This window comes from Notolabrus celidotus, chromosome 11 (genome assembly GCF_009762535.1).
Source record: "Notolabrus celidotus isolate fNotCel1 chromosome 11, fNotCel1.pri, whole genome shotgun sequence".
NCBI classification, from domain to species: domain Eukaryota; kingdom Metazoa; phylum Chordata; class Actinopteri; order Labriformes; family Labridae; genus Notolabrus; species Notolabrus celidotus.
The window spans coordinates 2623853-2645557 of NC_048282.1; the positions used below are offsets into that span (position 1 = coordinate 2623853).

Sequence of the window (21705 nt, forward strand, 5' to 3'; positions counted from 1 at the left end):
GTTTCCAATGGTTTTTATTTTGCGATCCAAATCAGATACAGCTGTGATTGGCAGGAACACATATTGAGGTGTTCTCTTATCAGTCTGAATCTAAATATTTTAGTGGACACAGGGTTGTTAATCTCAGATGTATATTAATTCCCTGGCTGCTGCACATTATCATATTACAGACGTCTTTTATTTTGAAAATCATCGGTACATTCCTTCTCTGGTAGAATCTGCTGTTTGTAAATTTATTTCTGGTCTCTTTAGAAGTGTTTCTGATTTAGTACATTTGTTTTCTTGGTAAAAGTGTTTAAAGTAATTCTGTTTTATAAAATGTAAAAATGTTTTCCAAAATCTAAATTTGTCTCTAACTTTGTAAAAGTGTTTCATCCTTTTGTAAATTTGCATCGCACTTCCCAGCCACTGTACTTAAGGGGACAAACAAACATCATACTCCTGCAGGTGTAGCTGTCTCTAAAGGGGACATCAAGTTGCTTTTATATTATCAGTTTGACTTCAATTAAGCTAAAAAATGTTCAGGCCATTTTGATTTCTACAAAATATAAAATCTAGACAGCACAGAGTTCAGCTATTAATCACGTATGAATCTCAGTGTTGGAGGGCTTGTAAGACAAAAAACCCTGTACGAATATTTGCAAACAAACAGCCACAAGTCTCTTCAATTGATGTTTTTTTCCCGTATAACTGTCAAATGATTTTCCAAAACTCAGGAATTTTTTTGTTCAGTTGCCTCGGTGTTACCTTTATTAAGTATGTAAATCAAGATATAGTCATTAAATTTCCAGTGACAGTCAATCAATCTTTATTTGTATATCCCCAAATCACAACAAACGTTATCTCAAGACGCTGCTGCCGCTGGAGTCCAGCACGTCCGTATCAGCTGGAGTCTGGAACGTCCACAGCAGGAGGACGTCTACGGCAGCTCAGAGGAACCTACGAGACAAGGGAGCTCAGGGACTCCAGAAAGGTCTATGGTTAGTAACTTTAATGGGACAGGGAGAGTTAAAGTAAGTGATGAGGGGGTTGGGGGTAAGGGGGTGAGCTAGGATCCCACTGTGTCAGTGTGTCAGTGCAGCCTAAAGCAGCATAACTAAGAGCTGGTCCAAGCCTGAGCCAGCTCTAAAGACAAAGATTTAGACTACAGAAACTTGTAAAGAGCTTAGTAACTTAAAATGTGACCCGTGACAAGATGCAACTTTTGCTTTGTGTCAGTTTGTACAATTTCCCAGATTAGATCAGCTTCAGTTCAACACAAGTGTGATTAATGAGAAGTAGAAGCACCAGAGCAAACACAGACCCATCCAGAGAACGGGGGACCAGGTCAACTCAGAGCCAGGCCAGTGAGTGCCAAAGCCTGTATACACGTAAGTCCCCTGTCACCTGTTGCATCAATCACAACCTGGTCCAGTCTGCCTACAGAAGACTCATCTGCACACATTCTGTGCATCTGGATCATGCAAACCTGCATCGTGCATTTCAAGCCAAAATACTATTTGATAATCATTGGCATCTATTCAACGATTATTCAAATAGTCCCCCCCCGCACACACACACACACACACACACACACACACACACAATTCATGCATTGGCTCACAGGTTTGATCGGTCTCAGCAGATGTGTGTCTAACATGAGTCTGGTCCTGCTCGAGGTTTCTGCCTGTTAAAGGAAGTTTGTCCTCTCCTCTGTAACTAGCTAAATACTGTGAGGTGCAATGCTCATGGTGGATTAAGGTGGGGTCAGACTGAGTCTTATCCTGTCTTGGTGTTGGGTCTCTGTTCATAATTTGACATAGAGTGGTCTAGACCTGCTCTGTTTGTAAAAGCGTCTTGAGATAACGTTTGTTGTGATTTGGCGCTAAACAAATAAAGATTGATTGATTGATTGATTGATTGATTGATTGATTGATTGATTGATTGAGGTTAATAAAGTCCTGTAATTGTGTAGTAGTGTGAGATTCAGAGACGGAGAAAATCACAGAGACTGTCACCAATGTTTTCTTCTTCTTCTGTTACTTAATGCAATTAGCAAACAGCTTTAAGACGCTCTGACATGAATACTGTAGTACAACCAGGCACCAGTAAAACGATGCAAAATTACAAAATACTTTTGAAATGAGAAAATATTCAAAGTAACTTCGAATTTTACAAAGTGAACGAATATTTGAATATTCGAAAATCCTTGCCCATCCCTACACATACGTTTGGTGGAGGAGGCATCAAGGTCAGAAGCAGTTAGACCCCTAATACCCTTGAAGATTCTCAGTAAAGTTATCAACTGTCCAGCAATAACAGTGAGATTAAGCTAGATGTAGAAACAATCTAATCAGAGACATTTCAAATGTAATTCCTGGCTTCAAATGCACAAACATTCTCAGTCTACTTAGGGAGCAAGAAGCTTCTTTGACAGACAGTTAGGGAGAGGTGTGCAGCTCATTACTGAAATCAGGTTGATTTTGCTGCAGACATCATATACTTCCATTAAATGTAAGGTATTCTATGCAGGTGGGAAGGTTGACAGGAAGGATGGATGTGAGGGAAAGAATTTAATGAATAGTGCATCAAAATGTAATGACTTATACTCTTAATCAAAGCTACAAGACCAAAAGAATATGCTAGTCTACTTTCTGGCCTCAGTCTGATGAAGGCCTTTGCCCTCTCAGCAGGACTGTGCCTGTGTCCACAGAGCTAACTCCATGAAGACATGGTTGGGCGAGTTTGGCGTGGAGGAGCTCAGTTGGCATGCGAACAGCCCCGAGCGTGACCCCATTAAACACCTTTTTGGGAGCTTCTTCTCAGAGGCCTGCTGATCCAGCTCGATGCTTGACCACACAATTGCCCTTTTGATTGAATTTGCACCAATTGCCGTAGACGCTTTCCAGAATTGCAGCTGTTATAGAAGCTAACAGGGTCAATTTCTAATCATACTGAACAACACGGTGACAATGAGCGCTCGTTAACTGCTCTATTCTCACTCAATCCGTGAAACACTGGGAATGTGAATGAGTAAATGGATGCAATTGTGTGTGTCTATTTGGTTTTTGGACAAAAGTAGCGGTAAGATCTGATAGCCGTAATGATCGCAGCAGACAAAGCTCAGACGCTAATTGACTAATCGACGTCACTTGTCAAGAGGCTTTTTGTCCGAGTCAGTGCAGAGGTCATTAAATGTTAAAAAGGAAGCTGACTTCTCTGGTTAGAGCAGTGAGGAGTCTGTAATGATGCTTTCTTAATACCTGTCTGCGCTTAACAAAGTTTACCCTCAGAAATTCAATTCAGTCATCAACACAAGCTTGCTGTCGTCCATTACCGCTGTAGTGCTTTAGTTCAGGTGTGTGGTCAAGGTCAACTCCAAGCTTTACAATCTTACACAACTACTAATTTTAGCATCCGTTTGCTCACAACGCACCAAACAGAGGACAGCAGATTGTGACACATTGACTCATGTGTCTAAAGGATGACCGTCACGCTTGATTTTTGCAGAAGTGTTGTTGCAAAATGCCAAAATCCGTAGCTTTTAACCCTTACACCTTACTCAGAATCACACACATAATATAGGGCAGGTCTGTTGTTCAGGAGTGATACTTTATATGCAGCAAAGACTATTATGGGAGGTTCACATCTGTGTAAATCACACTGTCTCTTTCCTTTTCTGTTGTTCTACTCTGGATGTGTTACTATGAATTGTAATAGTTACAACCATTTTTGGTTGTATTTCTTGTTCATCAAGCACTTAGTAACTTTGTTTAGAAAAGTGCCATATAAATAAAGAAGAAGAAGAAGAAGAAAGGTACTTTATTGATCCCCAGGTGGGAAATTCAATTTTTTCACTCATGCTTTTTTTGGACATGCTACACAGTTTTTTTTTGGTATATACATACAAATGCACACACATGCAGTGAACATGCTTAGGGAGAGATGTCAGAGTGAGGATACTGCCATCAACCAGTGCACCCCGAGCAGTTGGGGGTTCAGTGCCTTGCTCAAGGGCACCTCAGCAGTGCCCAGAAAAGTGAACCAGCAGCTCTCCAGCCACCAGTCCACTTGCCAAACTTCGTCCATACTGGGACTCAAACCGGCGACCCTACGGTTCCCAAGCCAAGTCCCTATGGACTGAGTTACTGCCGCCCCCAAAATAAAGTTATGTTTTAAAATAATAATAATAATAATAATAATAATTATTATTATTATTATTATTATTATTATTATTATTATTATTATTATTATTATTATTAATAGTATTACTATTACTATTACTATAATAATTATTTATATTATTACTATTATTACTATTAGTAATATTATTTCTATTATTACTATTACTATCATTATTATTATTTATATTATTATTAGAACTATTATTATTATTAATAATAATATTATTAATATTATTATCCTCAACATCATTATTCTTTTTAATCATTATTATTATTATTATTGTTATTGTTGTTATTATTGTTATTATTATTATTATTATTATTATTATTATTATTATTATTATTATTGTTATTGTTATTATTATGATTATAAGTATTAGTATTAGTATTATTATAATCACCCTCCACAGCTCTGAGTGTAAGCATACAGTTTCGTCACTTTGAATGCGAGAGAGGGAACATTCGTGAAGTTACATGGACCGGTTCGAGAGGTTGTAATCACAGAGTTGTGGTTGTAAATCTCAATCTACACACATCTCAATTTTTTTTGTGTGACTTCACATTCAGAACACGGTTGTGTGAATATTTTGTACAAGTGAAATTTTTCAAAATACAAATTCACATTTTTTCCACAAGCTCCCATGTAGATATTTTTTTCTGTAACTTCATGTTCAGCTCAGGTGTGGGAATTTTTTTATTACAAGTGAAAAATGAAACATACAAGTTTAGATTTCTGATCCACAAGTTCTCTCAAATGGTATTTTGCAGGTGCTCACATCAAGTCTACAAGCTTGTGCATTTTGCAACATATCTACCTTCATACCATCCTCCAATCACACGCTGTAGCTGTAACTCCAGATTACAGTACGTCTAATGGTATCATTAAAACGCTGGGTCATATTACACTGAATGAAATCTGTTACAGAAACATTCAATCGCAAACAAGTGTGGAGAATAAATCATTGAGGAGTCGCAGATCCTCGGAGGGAATATAAACTTGTTCATTTGCACGCAACCTAAATTCATTATTTATCCCTCTGAATGAATAAATCGTCCCTGCTAGCCTGTGATTGAACTTGAGCTGGTGAAAAACTCAGCCCAGTGAGCGTCTATTTAATGAAAATAACAGAGCAAGAAGGAGGGCTCGGGATTTAATGATTGCATTTGGGTTGGGAGTGGAAATAGAAAAAATAATGATGAGAAGGAGGGAGGAGAGGAAGGAGGAGACTCTGCTCCCAAGACGCTGACAGAGGAGGCTTCTTTTAGATTTTAGAACTTCAGACCTTTTAATGTAAGGCAAAAACCTCTAATACAACTACATGTGCATTCAAGTATACAGGTAAACATTTACAGAATACTTCCCCTCATTGTTGCTTTCTGAACTCTCTTTTATTTCTTTACTTTTGGAGGATTTCATTTATTAATGTTGCTTCAAATCTTTTGGGTTACTTCTTGTTTTTGTGTGCGGCTTGAAAAGCTTTGAGAAATTTCTGTCTCTGTATGTTTGAACAAAGTAAAGAAGTACAAGGGATGGGAGAGTAAGGGTGAGAGGAAGAAGAGAGATAGACTGACACATGATAGAGAAATAGATGAGAGCTGATACGTCCCTCTCATTTCCACTTGAACTGGGTTTTCCTGGAGCAGTAAATAGGAGTGCGTGCCTGCATTCGTGTGTGTGTGTGTGTGTGTGTGTGTGTGCAGGGTGGCCACAGTGATCTTTCTTCCTCCGCCTTCCAGAGAAAGAGGGAGGGAGAAAGAGTGTGTGAGAGAGAGAGAGAGAGAGAGAGAGAGAGAGAGAGAGAGAGAGAGAGAGAGAGAGAGAGAGCAGTCACATGCAGAGAAGAGCGGGACGAGAGACAGAGCAGAAGAGAGCTGTCAAGCTGCGAGGAAGCAGCGGAGAGACGTCTTAGTTTTTTTTCCCTTGGAATAAATTTCCCCGTCCATCTCTGAAGCCCACACACACACACACACAAACGCACAGACACACACGCACACACATACACACACACACACACACTTAGGCACATGTACACAAAAGAAAGACACAGACAAACACGCTGATGTTAAAGTGTGTGTGTGAGTGCTTCCCTCTTACACGGAGCGTGACTCATTCTCAGGACCTGGACTCAATGAAGCCTGACTCACTTCTTGGACTGTGAGAGTGTGTTCAGCATCTGTGTGACTTGGACTTGAACTCAGACCGGATTCAAACTGTGCAACACTCTGGACTTAAAGTGTGTGTCAACTCTTCACCTGAATGCATCACTGAGACTCTGACTGCTGGCTCTCTTGTTAGGAGGTTTTGAACCCGCTCTGTGTCTGCGCTGATGAGGAGGATGTACTGGACGGTGACAGCCCTCCTGCTAGCCCACCTCGGGGCCACCTTAGCAGGGGCGTGGAGGGCTTCTCAACCCAGACTGCAGTTCTCACACGCCGGTAAGACTGTCTTTTGTTTGTCTTGTTTGAAGTGTTTCCTCCTTCTTACTGTCTGATGCATCTGTCGCACTCCTCTCGTTCACACACATGCACAGAGGGAGGGGACACGAATCATTACCCACTTCTTATTATGGACTTCTTCTAGTTCATGTCTCATAACTGCCCACACAATGTCGTGAGCTATGTGGAGAACAAATTATACCTTTCCCCCTCCTCATGTTTCTGACACCGCCTCACTTCTGCAGCTCTTTATTTTCAACTCTATAGAACAAATGTTCCCCCTGTCCTCAAGTTTCTCCTCTCACCTCACTGTCTTCTCCTACAGGCGGTCTATCAGAGGTGGCATAGTTTAACTGCTTATTTATCTGAAGTTTTATTCCTGGATTATTTAGCTCATCACACTGTAAAAACAGATGGAAAATGTTCCTGGCTTCATTTTCCTTTCTCCCCATCATCTCTCTCAATTAAAATAACTTTGTATTCAGTGTGGTAATTGCTGACATCTTGAAACATGCCGACATCTATACAACGAAGTCAAATGGGGCAAAAAATCTGAGTTAAATCATCAGACAGTTTGTACACAGCTCAACACACAGGGAACACTGTTGCTGCTTTTTCCTTATTAGACTGGAAATAATGTGCAAACACCATCAGACAGAGTAGAGTAGGTCAAAGTTCAACCAGGAAGTTGATTTCTAGGGATGTTTTTTTTTTAAAGTTCAGGTCATAATTTGACCATTCAACCATTAAACATTTCTTTACCTGGGTGTTATTTTTATTTATTTATTTTTTTCAACTTTGATTATAATTTCTTTACAAGTAAGTAAACGTACAAACACATACATGTACATCCCCATCACCTTCTGAACCACCTGACACCCGGAGAAGCTTTAAAAGAAGACTGGAAAGTCAGAAATAAAGGTCAGAAAAGACATGAAATAAAATAAATAAAAACACATTGATAAACAATAAGAATAAAGAAATTATAAATATGTTAAAAATAAATAAATGAATACAATTAAATTAAACAAAATAAATAAATAAATACAAATTAAAAATATAAATAATAATATTAATAAAGAAATTAAAAATATGGAAACATAAATAAAGAAATAAAAATGAATAAATCAATTAATGATAGTAGCAATAAAGAAATTATAAACATGTAAGAATAGTTAAATAAATAAATACAATATAATAAATAAATAAAATGAGTGTAATGACATGATGAGTCGAATGAAGTTACTTTTTTAAATGTACGTCCAAATCTCTGTAAAGAGTGCGTTGTTATTATGGATTGGACCAAATGAAAAAAATGTAACTACAGGAAGTTGTGCAAAACATGGGTCATCTCATAAAGAAGTATGGCGATAGAAATGTGGTAATTTAGATTTTAATTACATTGTTTTTTCCATTATTAATAATGATTCTAATGAGATTACTACTGATGGAGAGCACAATAAAAGCAGTCAGAATGTAAATGGGGGGCCATGTGTAGAATCCTAGTCCCGAGCCAACACTTTCCAAGCTTCAATTAAGCCTCACATCCACAGGCAGACTCCCTGTCACAAAGTGACTGCCTGACAGCAAAAACGCCCCCACAGGACTCCAAATCAATAGTCCATGTTTGTTAGCTTCAGTTGCGGCTAACAAAGAAATGATTATCTGATGGCAGAAATCCCAGATCCTAATCAGCACCAAATTAATTTTGCCTTGGCCCCGGGCCGATCAGTGCACCACAGTGAAATCCACGCAGCAGCTTCTACTGAAAAACCTGCAGTCAGACTCACAGAACCACACCTAGTCCTCCCTGGAGGTGGAATCTGAATTCACGGCTATTTGTCTCTCTTCTTCTGTGAAACACAACAGAGTAGTGAATGTAACACTGGTGTATCTCACCTGCCTTTTTCCTCATGCATTTTTTAATTGGCACTGTGCAGCATGTTGCATAAACACATGCTGTTGAATCAACATGCCTGTGATGAACAGGATCGCAGTGTCTCCTGGTAGTGTCTTTATGCCATGGTTGAATAGAAAGTGAGGAGGTGCAGCGTGAGCCGCTAACAGTTCTGGATGTTTGCTGTAACGTTGTTGGAGAATCCCTGCAGTTTGACAAACAGACAGTGTATTTGAATATCTCTGAGCTGCACTAAAGCAGTAAACAGCATCTGTTTTAATGAACATGCTGAGGTGTTTCGTTGTTTGGGGTTGGAGGAACGTGACAGACAAAAGTAATGAGAAGGCAAAGATCTGCACTCTGTGTTTTACACAGAAGTTTGGATTCTTCTTTCATGTCCTCAGCTTTATGTACAGAACATCGGCCTCAAATGAAAAGCTTCTCCGAGTTCAGTAACAGGGAGATAAACTCATCTCCCTTTAATCATATTTACCAGAGACACAGAAGAGAAAGAAACCAACTGATTACACATTCTTACATAAGCCCAAACACAAAGGGTCTGTGAAGTAGATGTGATAAGGCTGAAGTCGACCAATGGTGACCTAGAAAGTATGAGGAGAGAGAGAGAGAGAAACCTTGTTGGAGTCTCCCAGGTGGGAATTTAGCTCTAATGAAATCTGAATGTGGAAATGTAAAGCGCTTCTTAAGTAGCAGGGTGTGTGTGTGTGTGTGTGTGTGTGTGTGTGTGTCCTTGAGAATGTACGTGTATGTGGTTGCAAGTGCTTGAATGTGTCGGTGCTTTTTTCTGTTTAAGCCACTTTGAAGAGACGATGTGAGCCTGTGTATGTGTGTGGACTTAAATAGAGCTGTTTCAGTCCCAGCGTCTCTGCCCACCTCACTCTTTGTTGTGTGTTTTGCTGATGTGAATCATGATGTGAGGTTTGTGTGTGATTTATTTCTTCATCATCGGAAAGAGAAACAGAAATAGAACGTGTGATGTGTGTTGGGATTTTAATGGCCTCCGTGGTGTTGGTGTGTTTGCTCTGTATCTCAGTGGGAGCTGCATGCACTGGTCATTTCCCTTCTCATCATCACCCAGCTTTCCTCCGATAGTGGGAGGTTTTTCTTTCTTGTGCTGTAATAACAAAACGATCTCAGTTCCCCTTAAACACTTTGACTCGCGGGATGTCTGGCAGTTCAGACACACTGTACTTTTTTATTTTCCTCATCTGTCAAGCTCACAACTAATTGGAAATCAAGTCTGACATTGAAGCGAAGGTTTTTGCCCCAGTTTGAAGCAAATTGGATTTTATTAAAGCTGTGTAACAGAAACCTAACACATCCTGGTGACTGGAGCGCTGGAGGAGCAGAATAATGATGGAGTTAACAAACAAACAGAAATATAGATGGGTGCTATTTTAAAAACACATTCATTCACCAAAGAAGGGAAACTAATATAAATCCAAATAAACAAATATATTGTTCATTTACTTATTTAGTTCTGTACATACTTTTCTTAAGAAATCCTGATTTACTCTTTTAATTGCTAATAGTCTTTAATATTTTTTGTATGCTCTTGTTTACTTTTTATTGTTTTGCACTGTCTACTTTGCTGCCGTAATGCTTTACATTTCGCCGTTGTGGGACAAATAAAGGAATATCTTATCTTATCTTAAAGGGGACATATCACGCTTTTTTCATCAATATATATTGGTCTAAGAGGTCCCCAGAACATGTCTTTAAAGTTTATGCTCAAAAAAACACTTTGAAATCAGATTTTGGCATGCCTGAAAAACCCTCTTCTTCATTCCTCATCAGAACACTCTGTTTTCTCTCTGACCACGCCCCCTCAGGAAGTGGATGTGGCCTCGGCTCTCCAGCACGTTGATCTAATGTTTACATGTTGGCTGAATATACACGGCTGCTCAGAGATCACGTTACTTCAACCCTCTGAATCTGATCCTGATGGAGAGGCGCCTGCAGCAGGACCTTTCTGAACGATTGGTCATAGATTTAGTGTTTCTTGTTGTTTTATTTATCAGTATGTCGACGTGTGTCTTGGTACACAGCTACGAACATGTAGCTATGTGGCTATGCTAACTAGCGCTAGCACTTATCCATGATAAATGAAAATCATCCACTAGATCTTCAAATCTGCAGACGTGGGGAGTAAAACCGACCTCTGCCAGAAAGGCAGCAGGACCTTTTATGAAGGATTGGTCACAGATTTAGTGTTTCTTGTTGTTTTATTTGTCAGTATGTCGACGTGTGTCTTGGTACACAGCTACAGCTACAGCTACAGCTACAGCTACAGCTACAGCTATGAACATATAGCTATATAGCTATGTGGCTATGCTAACTAGCGCTAGCACTTATCCATGACAAATAAAAATCATCCACTAGATCTTCAAATCTGCAGACGTGGGGAGTAAAACCGACCTTTGTGTTTATTAAGACAGCCTACAACTAGCATGCCTCCCTCCTAAGCTCCTTGTTAGCACACATTTGTGCAGGTAATGAAAAACAGAGGAGGGATTCAGTATTATTTTATACAGTCTATGGGCTGAACAAGCTCCGAGCTCTGACTCCGTGACAGACCGGATATTGTTGTTACGTAACAAAAACACTGAAAACTGAAACGGCTCGTTTCACACACATTTACAGAAAGGTGGAGAAATCAAAACAGGGGCAGAATGGATTTTTTTCATTCTCGGGGGGTTTGTAGACATGCCAGGGAAACATATGTCAGGTAGAGAACCATTAAAAAGTCAATTTTGCATGATATGTCACCTTTAACAAACGGAATGGAATGATAATTTTTAATTTCATGATCTGTAACAAAGGAGTGCTGCTACATTTGAATGCATGATAGTGGGAGAAACTGTCCCCTGTAGACTGTGCAGACTAAATAGTAATAATTTAGTTGCTTTTCATATTATAATTTCTCTCCTGGCTGAGAAACTGCTGCAGCCACTGTGCTTTTGAAATCCATTCAGAACCACACTGGAGAAACTCTCAAATCCATCAAAGTGAAAATGAGCCTCCTCTTTTTTTTTACACATGAAAGCTTTCACCTGACAGCAGCAGCACAGGGCTTTACTACCTGCACCTACCTGCTGAAATGAGAAGGTCCTCATCAGGCTGAAAGTGTTTAGAGTTAAACATAGATACCAAAAGGAATCGATGGAAATATGTGTTGCATTTATTAACATTTGTCAGATCTCAGTGAGCGAAGGATATTCACTTTGTTGTTGTTGATGCAAAAACATGTGCAAAAACAAATGCAGGAGCTGCTAAAAAAACATAACTGAAGGTGTGAAAGAAATAAAAATAACCTAAAGATCACAGCAGAAATATACTTTACATTTCTAAAAACATTAACTTCAAAGGATTACTTTACTGACCTGAGAAAGAAACTAACCTCTAGACCTGCAGACTGAGTTTACTCTCTTTACCCGTTTCGACCGGTGGACCCAGGGTCTAAATTTAGTTCAGGGGTAGATAATCTCCCTCCTGAAAAACCCCTGCTAGGGGGGGTAGTACTTTTCAAAGGTCCCGGGGCTTTCAGGGGGCAGGGCCTGCAATGCTGAACGTGTCTGATTGGTAGATAACCAGCAGTGTTTTTATTCCTCCCTCCGTCCACAATAACATCACACACATCTGTGATTCTCTTGATTTCTCTTTCTTTCATTAGTTTTTATTTGTTCTATCTTTTTTGTATGTGTGTGTACTTTTCAAAAGAAGAAGCTGTGATTCTCTTGATTTAGCAGCTTGTAACAGTAGTCTTCTCTCAGCCCACCGTGAATGCATCTCTCCCGGTGTTACGGTTTTAAAAGTGACCCTGTAAACTGGAGACCTTCAGCTGAACGTGTCAGTGTTTGTGGAGTTTACACAGCTGTTGAAACACAGAGGGAGTTCCTGGGAATGCAAACTAGTTTAGTTTTTATTAAGATTTCTAAATATCCTCATCAGATGAGTATTTACTACCATTATCAGGTTAGACCTTCAAGCTACAGCCCTGTGTGTCATCCCTGGTGGTTGAGCCTTAAGACTGCAATAACAAAACAGTCAGCACTTCGAAAAACTACAACATAAAGTCTGTATTGCAGTGAATTGTGGGTAATTTAATCAGTGAAGTGGGGTGAAGTGTGAACAGCAAGAACCCTCTCTTGAAGTTTGCTTTAGGGTCCTTGTGGTCTGGTTTTATTGGATTCTGCTCCTCCTTAGCCCTCACAGACTGAGTGAGCCTGCGATGTCAGGTAGTCTTAAAGGGGAGCGTCGGTACATTTGGACACTTTGAGAGCTTTGTTCACAGCTAAGAATACGTAACTTGAACAATGACAGACACACTTTGCAGAAAACTTGTGTTGTAAAGTGGGAGGAGCTACTGCAAATACTGGAGGATACATGGGGGGGGGGGGGTATGGAAGCTGTATGGAATAGTTTGACCAAACAGGTCACTCAATGCATTAATATCTGAGTATTAACGGGTAGTGCTGACACTTCTCTTTAACCCTAACCAACCATCCGTTATCTATAAGCTTATCCCATTTGAGATCATGGGGGAGGGTGGAGGTGGGATGGGATGGGCTGGAGCCAACTGTGCTTGTCTTTGGACTGTGGGAGGAACCTGACCTACTCGGAGGGAACTCATGCATGCACAAGGAGAACACGCAAACTGGCCTCAGCCAGGCTTTGAACCAGCAACAGCGCTTAGGCTCTAAGGCCAACTATCTCAAACAGAGAATGATTGAATTTTTTTTCTATAATGAAATCCAATTTGTTTCATAATAAAGCTATAATATGTGAGGCACAATCACTTGCTCTCAGTATCACAAAAATGAGCCCACTTGGCAGCCAATGACAAACGAGAGGGACACAGAGAAGAGGATGACTAAGGATTGGCAAACCTTGAAGAACTTTTAATCCCTTTGGTAGAAACTGTTTTAGGGTTAAATTCTGAATACCTTTTTAGGGAAGTTCACAGATTTGATAGACAATGATATGTAGTGCCCTTACCAGTGGTGCAGGAGGGTGTAGCAAAAGTTCCTAAAACTGCATCATGGAGAATGTAGATAACTGGAGCTTGAACTTTATCAGGAACTGCAGCTTTGCCCATCTTTGGCCAATTAATGACCATCTGTGTCATCTATACAGTAGGGGTGCAACAATACGTGTATCTGTATGGAACCGTTGGATACAGTGGTCACGGTGCGGTACGCCCCATGAACTGAACAATACACAATTTTATATTTATGTTATCAACTTCTGACGAGGCGCTCTGTGCTGAAAGTTCAGCGGATCTGCTCTGACTCCTCAGGGCTGCATTGTGGAGCACAGGTCCACTGAACTGCGCGCTCCTCCCACATTCATTCAGTCCAAGCTGGTCACGTTTGTTTAACTGTGCTTCATCTGGAAATCTATATTTCACCATACGACGGTCTGCTGGGTTCATATGTTCACGTATGTGTGTGTGAGCCAAGCAGCAAACTCCTGTCTAAAGATATGAGTCCAATGTGGAAGTGTTAAAAGCTGCAGTTCATCAATGATCCACTTGAGGCTGGCTCCAGAAGTACCGGAAGTCACATACACATGAATGGGAAAAAGCTGATCTGTACAGCAGAAATAAACATGTTTACAGTCTGGTACAAAAGATGAGTGTAGTCTGGATAGCTCATTTCTCGATGTCCTCTCACTGTGAGGGGGGTGAATTTTTTTCTAACGCGGCAATTTCAAAGATATTGAGATTACTAGTCTTCCAATGAGAGGCACAGCTGCCTGTGGGAACACTGCAGCTGTTGGCTAGGAGGCTCAAAGCCCGCCTCTTTACGTCACACTGGCTCCACAGAAGCAATATGGCTGCCGCTGCCGATTGGCTTCAAAACAGCTCTTCAGAAACAGATGGGTGACGTCACGGATACTACGTCCATATTTGAGACAGTCTATGGTGCGAGTGCGCGCCCGCATGAGAGGGAAGCACGGGTGTCCGCCGGGTCCCCCCCTGGAAGTCAAAGCAGAAGTAATTTAAGGTTCCCTCTCTTATAGATCAGGTCTATACCTTGTTCTTTTATTTAACAGACTGAATAGCATCATGTTATTTATCTTATTTACATGACAGGATGTCATTTCTGTCTCTACATGGTCCCGCGTTCACAATTCTCCTCAGCTCTCTATTGCGCACGGCAGATACGCACGCAGACGGACAGACAGAGGGACAGACACACAGACACAGACACACACAAACACACACACACACACACACACACACACACACACACACACACACACACACACACACACACACGCACACAGACACGCAACCCCCCCATGCACAGCTGACAACATGTGTCAGGTAAAGCTGCCCTGATACATTTAATTTAATTTAAAAACTGTGCTTTTGAGCTGAAACAAATGTTGGTAATCTCAATAAACTACAAGTTAAAAAAAGGCATGGAAATTCTCTTTTTCTGGATCGAAAACGCATCGAATTTTGGGTATCGTTGCACCCCTACTATACAGCTCCCCCTACATGCAACACAGAATGCAGTTAGACTGCCACAACAGTATGTTTTAAAAGTTAATGTTCAAATAAAAGATTCAGATTGTGAATTTAAATGACCACAGTGCAGTTGAGTAAAGAAATACCATGTGACTACAGGGCGCTGTTGGCCTAGTGGTCTGAAGCCTGATTTATAGTTTCGCGTTGAATCGACGACGTAGCCTACTTTGGAGGTCCACGTAGCTCCCATACCTATGCAGAGGCCTACGCACTAAGCTGATGTGCACCTCCTCCAAAATGTAACTGCGTGTCGAATCAACGCAGACCACAAGCCCTGCGATTGGTCGGCTCGGCGGCATTGTATTTCCCACATTTACAGCACTTCCAGGATCCCCGCACATCGGCCATGTATTGCATCTCCTCCTCTCTATTCTTCATGTCTGTATGATAAACAGCAACATGTATCAGCTGTAGATTAACATAACACGCTCTGAATCTCTGTGGAAAAGGAAACAGAGATCGTAGCGGGGCCGGAAGCAGGCGACCGGCTATCAGAGAGACCACACTGCCCTCAAGCGCTTTGGAGGAGAATTGCTGCGCGACTCGGACACATCGACGCACAAGTATGTGGAGCTCATGACCACGTCAGCCCCTGCTGCGTAGGGGAGACACAGAAGTAAAACCAGCCTTAGGCGTGCTCCCATTTACAGAGGCTGTAGTACTAGTCACAGAGGTCTCAGGTTAAACTCCTGACCTTGACCATGTCCTCCACCACTCTCTACTCCACACATTTCCTGTCTCTCTCCGGCTGTCCTATCTAATAAGGGCAAAAATGCCCAAACCCACAACTATAAAAAGAACAAATAAAAGAAGAAATTCCAGGTAACTAGCTCTAAAACATTGATTACATATCAGGAGCTGCACATTTAAATCAGTTTAATGTTAAATTGTTTAAGGAGAGTTGAATCCTCCTGTCTGCTGTCATTTTAGCTGTTAAGATCCCTCACCATGCAGGGTGACTGGTCTGACAGAGAGGACCTTTCACTGTCTGATTTCTTTCTAAGTGGTGAAACGTGACTGACTGACCGGACAGCTTCATGTCTGCAACACAAACCTCTGCTTTAAACTCATAAACACATGCCTGATTACCTCCTAAACCTCCAACTCTCTCTTGATGAGCTAAATGATCCCAGTCATTCACTCAAAGTAGATGCTGTCTGCAACGCAGGGAGTCTGATACACACACAGGCAATGTGACTCACAAATAGTCGTGTGTAATGCGTCCATTATCCCAGTCATTAAGTCGGCAGTTGTGCGATTTTCCTGATTATGCGACTTTAGAGGGCAGTTATTGATACCATCTCTGTACCACACACACACACACACACACACACACACACACACACACACACACACACACACACACACACACACACACACACACACACACATATATGACATCACACACACGTACTCAACTCAACTTTATTTATATATATAGCACTAAATCACAACAAATGTTATCTCAAGACACTTTTACAAACAGAGCAGGTCTAGACCACTCTATGTCAAATTATGAACAGAGACCCAACACCAAGACAGGATAAGGTCCAGTCCCATCTTACAGACAGGACTCAGTCTGATCTCATCTTAATCCACCATGAGCAGAGCACTTTGCAGCATTTAGCAAGTTACAGTGGCAAGGACAAACTTCCTTTAACAGGCAGAAACCTCCAGCAGGACCAGACTCATGTTAGACACACATCTGCTGAGACCGAGATGGAGAGAGGGATAGAAGGAGAATAAGAGAGAGAGGGAGCGGTGATAGTGATGAGATGCAAAAGCCCCAAAAATATAACTTTAAAAATAAAAAATAAATTAATAATAATAAAATCAAGACAGTCAAATCTATAAGATGAGTAAGTGTATAAAGTAAAATTAAAAATCAGTTCAAATTTAAAAAGATCAGATAAATACAAGAAATGAATAGATAAATAAATAAATTAGAAAAAACATTAATTATGATATTTACATACATACATAAACACATACATGCATAAGAAATCAGGCATTTTCCTGCAAAATATAAGCTTAAACATGTTAAGCGGCAAATATCACAGTGAATTATTGTGCGGATGGCGCAGGATATTATCTGATGTGACATTTAAGAACACACAAAACAGATCTGAATGCCTGCATAGACACAGCCAGAGGAACAAGAACATTCAACATGCTAAAAGGCAGATAAAGTCAAAGGTATATATCTAGTTTTACTTATGTAGATCCCCAAACATACGAACATGCAAACACACTTGATTAAGAATATGTATTTGCATGCAGACACACACACACACACACACACATATAAACACAGTTTTTGTCCAGTTAATCTGCGGCTTTATTGCAGCATTAGGATATAAAGACGTAAAGGTTCATCCATAAAGGCCTCAGAGGATCTCTGTGATGGTTAATTAGATGGTTTATGAAGTCAGTGTGAATCCATCTCCTCACATTGCAGCAGTCATGTTTTATTCATACAGCATTTCAAATGGTTTAACGCAGATTTTTCAACCTGTTACAGTCACCGGAGAATATAATAGAATGATATGACTTTGTTTAAGTGTGGACGTTGGGTTTGAGCCTTCACCTCTGTACAGCTGATTGCCTGTGATTGTTGTAATACCGACATTTCAACTCGTCCTGCTGTTAGCTCCGAGTCGTTCTGGACAAATGGCCAGATTGTAATGTAAATGTAAATGAGTGCTTTTCGATTTCACGCTATTAGCATGCAAATTGCTTGGTTATACTACACAGTAGATTAGCTCGGTATTGTCCAGATGCTTGTTTGCTCATGTGGACGGTTGTAAAATTCAATTTGGATTTCTATCAGAGAAAAAATGTATTTAACAAATGAAAGCTGCAGTTTGAAATGTCCTCATTTCATTTAATCTTTATCTGTGGTGTGACTTCATGAAGGATACAGGAGAGGTGTCCCCAGCTGCTAAACAATTAAGGAAACGTATGCAGCCCACAGATGCTCCTGAACAAACTGCAGATGAGCTGGTTTGTAATAGAGTTGAAGTGGGGTGTAGCTGGGTTCACAACCCTACACACACACAAACCTCCCTGCTGCTTCTGCTGCTGCTGCTGCTTGATGCCATCTCAGTCAGATTTGAATGACTTTGGATCAGCTCTGAGCAGCTAGGTGGGTTGACTTTTTCTCCAAGTATGTCGACAAGGCATTTCAGCTCTTTTAATTAAACTGCCAAAGCGCATAAGTTATGAATTCAGCCTTGCTTATAAATCACCTCTTAAAAGTCAGTCCTCCTGCTCTTGTTTCAGCTCAGAGCTGATTTCCTGTAAACTTACCAACCTTATTGCTGCTTTGGCTCACAGCCTCTTACTGAAGAAACTCAAACTTATTACTTAAATAAAAAACCCTCTTAAACATTAACAGTCACCTCAATACAATTTTTGTGATCTGGCTCAGAGAAACAGGAAAAAATTGCCGGTTCCAACTCTGCTTTCTCAGTGATTATCCTACAATCCTTTTCACATGTGCAATCCAAACCTCCTTTAACATAAACATCCTCTTTTAAGGGACAGGCTTGATCAAACACAGGATCAAACATAGTGTCAACAAAAAGGTTTCTTAAAAAACAATCTTATGGTCCTCATGCTGAAATGATCCCAGTAAAAACATTCACCTTCCCCGGAGTCCGCCCCTCCTATCTTACCTGAGTCACCTAGTGTAAACTATCAAACTCTCAAAATGAGGACAAAAATATATTAATAACACCTACAGGCTGGCTTATACTTCTATGTTGACCCTATGCAGCAGTGGTCGACGCGGACGTTAGCATCACATACTTGTGCGTCGATGTGTCAACATAGTTCTGCAATATTATGCCAACATTTTATAGGGTAGTGTGGTCTCTCTGATAGTCGAGGCAGATGTGTGTCTAACATGAGTCTGGTCCTGCGCAAGGTTTCTGCCTGTTAAAGGAAGTTTTTCCGCTCCGCTGTAACTTACTAAATACTGCAAGGTGCAATGCTCATGGTGGATTAAGGTGGGGTCAGACCAAGCGGCAAACTCCGGTCTCAAACGATGAAGCCAATGTGGAAGTGTTATAAACTGCAATACATTGAAAATCCGCTTGAATCTGGCTGCAGAAACACCGGAAACCACATAGACATGAGTGGGAAAAAGACGATCTTTGCAGCATTAATAAACATGTTTACAGCCTGGTTCAAAAAACAGCTTGGCCCTACAACGCTAATCTCTCTAATGGCACACACTGTACGGGGGTGAATTTTTTTCTAACATGACGGTTAAGAAGATATTAAGATTATGAGTTTTGCCCAAATAAGGACATGACTGATGTGACTCCCAGTCGGGAACACACAGCCATTGGCTAAGAGACTCACACTACGTCACACTCTGCCTAGTTGAGTTCCGCATTTCCAATATGGCTACTGCCGTCGATTTGCTTCAAAACAGCTCTCAGGAACAGATGGGTGACGTCACGGATACTACGTCCATATTTTATACAGTCTATGGGTCAGACTGAGTCTTATCCTGTCTTGGTGTTGGGTCTCTGTTCATAATTTGACATAGAGTGGTCTAGACCTGCTCTGTTTGTAAAAGCGTCTTGAGATAACGTTTGTTGTGATATAAATAAAGATAGATAGATAGATAGATAGATAGATAGATAGATAGATAGATAGATAGATAGATAGATAGATAGATAGATAGATAGATAGATAGATAGATAGATAGTCAGGTCGCCTGTTTCTGGCTCCGCTATGTTTACTGCTTGAATTTTCACAGAGATCCCAAACGTAAGATGTTAATTCAAAGCTGATATATGCTGCTGTTTACCATACAGCAATTATTACAGTGAAGAATAGAGAGGAGAGGTCAGAGGAGATGAAATACACAGCTGATGAATGCAGGAAATACAATGTGGTCGAGTGGACCAATCACAGGGCTTGCAGTCCACGTCATTTTGATGTGTAGGTACATTTTGGAAGAGGTGCACGTCAGGCTACAGGTGTAGGCTTCTGCATCAAAAAGAGCTACGCAGACCTAGGGTGTAGGCTACAGAATGTATAAATAATGGATGTAATATCCGTGATATCACCCATCTGTTCCTGAAGCGAAATTTCTGTGTTATTTAATAAATTCACCCCGTACAGTGTGTGCCAATTGAGAAATGAGCTATCTAGACTACACTTGTTTTTTGAACCAGTCTGTAAACATGTTTATTTCTGCTGTAAAGATCGTCTTATTTGAATGGATGTGTATGTGATTTCCAGTACTTCCGGAGCCAGCCTCAAGTGGACACTCGATGAACTGCAGTTTATAACACTTCCGCGTTGGCTTCAATTCTTGCAGCCGGAGGTTGCCACTTGGTAGGCTATGGCGTTGATCCTGTGCAGTAGTGTGACCAGGTTTTAATCCTACATTTACCTTATACCAAATAACAATAAATAAATGACTTAAAGTAATCAAGTGTATAAAATGATAGAAATGGCTCCAACAATACTTTGTTTTGCTTTAATTTCCCATCAAAACATTTTCCCTAATCACTTTGATATCTTTAAATGAAGCAAACTAAAACCAGCAGATAAGAAAATGTGTCACCTCACATCTGAAAAAGTGCACACCCCCATCAAACACACATCCCCCATCAAACACAGGAGTTTTCTGACTGCATCGCTGACATTGTATTTTGTGGTTAATAATCAAAAACTACGTCCAGCTGTTGGGCTGATTTTTAGATTTGTCTTCATTTTTCTGGCGATAAGTAGAAATATTCCTTTCCCCAGCATTATGAACGCAGCATGTTTCTTTGATTTGGTATTTGTAATTGTGTTGGACTAGGGTTGGGCAAACTCACAGAGCGTGTTATTGTCTTCTTGTCTTCAGTCCTGCTCTCAGATGAAATCATATTCTTGTGTAAAATGTTCAGCAGCAGCAGCAGCAGCAGCAGCAGAGCGTCTGGATTATTCACCACTCTTATTTGATCCATTGTACATTTATGCATTTCCTCGTTGTGTTGAGAGCCAGTAAGTCGTGAAACTTGTTCTCAGCGTATGCCGTACGTCCTGCTCCTCTTCCCCAGCGTCACCTTCCTTTTCTCTCTGTGTACTAATAAAGCACAAAAGACTTCACAGTGATATTAAAAATCAGGAGATATTTCATTATTCATTTATTCTTTCAGATGTGTTTCTATCTAGGCCAGTGCTTTCCAGGCTCAGGGCTGAGGATGTTGCTGAGATGTGGATTTCACTGGAATGGTTATCTGGCACAGCATCAGGCTATTCTCTGTTATTAATTTTAATGGAAGCGCTCCCCGACGGTGGCTGTACTGTTGCTTGTCATTATTGAAACCAAACGACAGCTGTTTCTTTATCCCACACTTTGGAGAGACTGAAGAACCCAACTAGTTTCTCTGGAAGGCGGCCTTACTCTGCGGGTTGTTTGCTTACAAACTTGGACGAACATAAAGCACAGCTGTTACCTTTAGACGCTCGGCTGTTTGATTCAGAACATTTTGAGTTTCTTACAGCACTTTAGGTCCTTATTAAGACATAATCCCCCCTGATTATGGGCTCAGTGCTCGCAGGGTTGCTCCTCTCTCTGGGCAGAGACACTGAAAGGAGTCTAATTACGCTCCTGTTTTGGCAACAACAGCCCCTGACAA

At 40.7% G+C, this 21705-nt stretch overlaps 1 protein-coding gene across 1 annotated transcript in view; it reads left to right on the forward strand.

The window, feature by feature from the left end:
- The first annotated feature begins 959 nt into the window (after nucleotides 1-959).
- Nucleotides 960-21705, forward strand: part of sema3h (sema domain, immunoglobulin domain (Ig), short basic domain, secreted, (semaphorin) 3H) — a 107648-nt gene continuing 86902 nt past the window's right edge. Inside the window, exons 1-3 of the mRNA XM_034696732.1 lie at nucleotides 960-980; nucleotides 1219-1370; nucleotides 6460-6599. Coding sequence (XP_034552623.1) covers nucleotides 6491-6599 — 109 coding nt within the window. The 5' untranslated portion in view covers nucleotides 960-980; nucleotides 1219-1370; nucleotides 6460-6490. The remainder of the gene's footprint in view (nucleotides 981-1218; nucleotides 1371-6459; nucleotides 6600-21705) is intronic.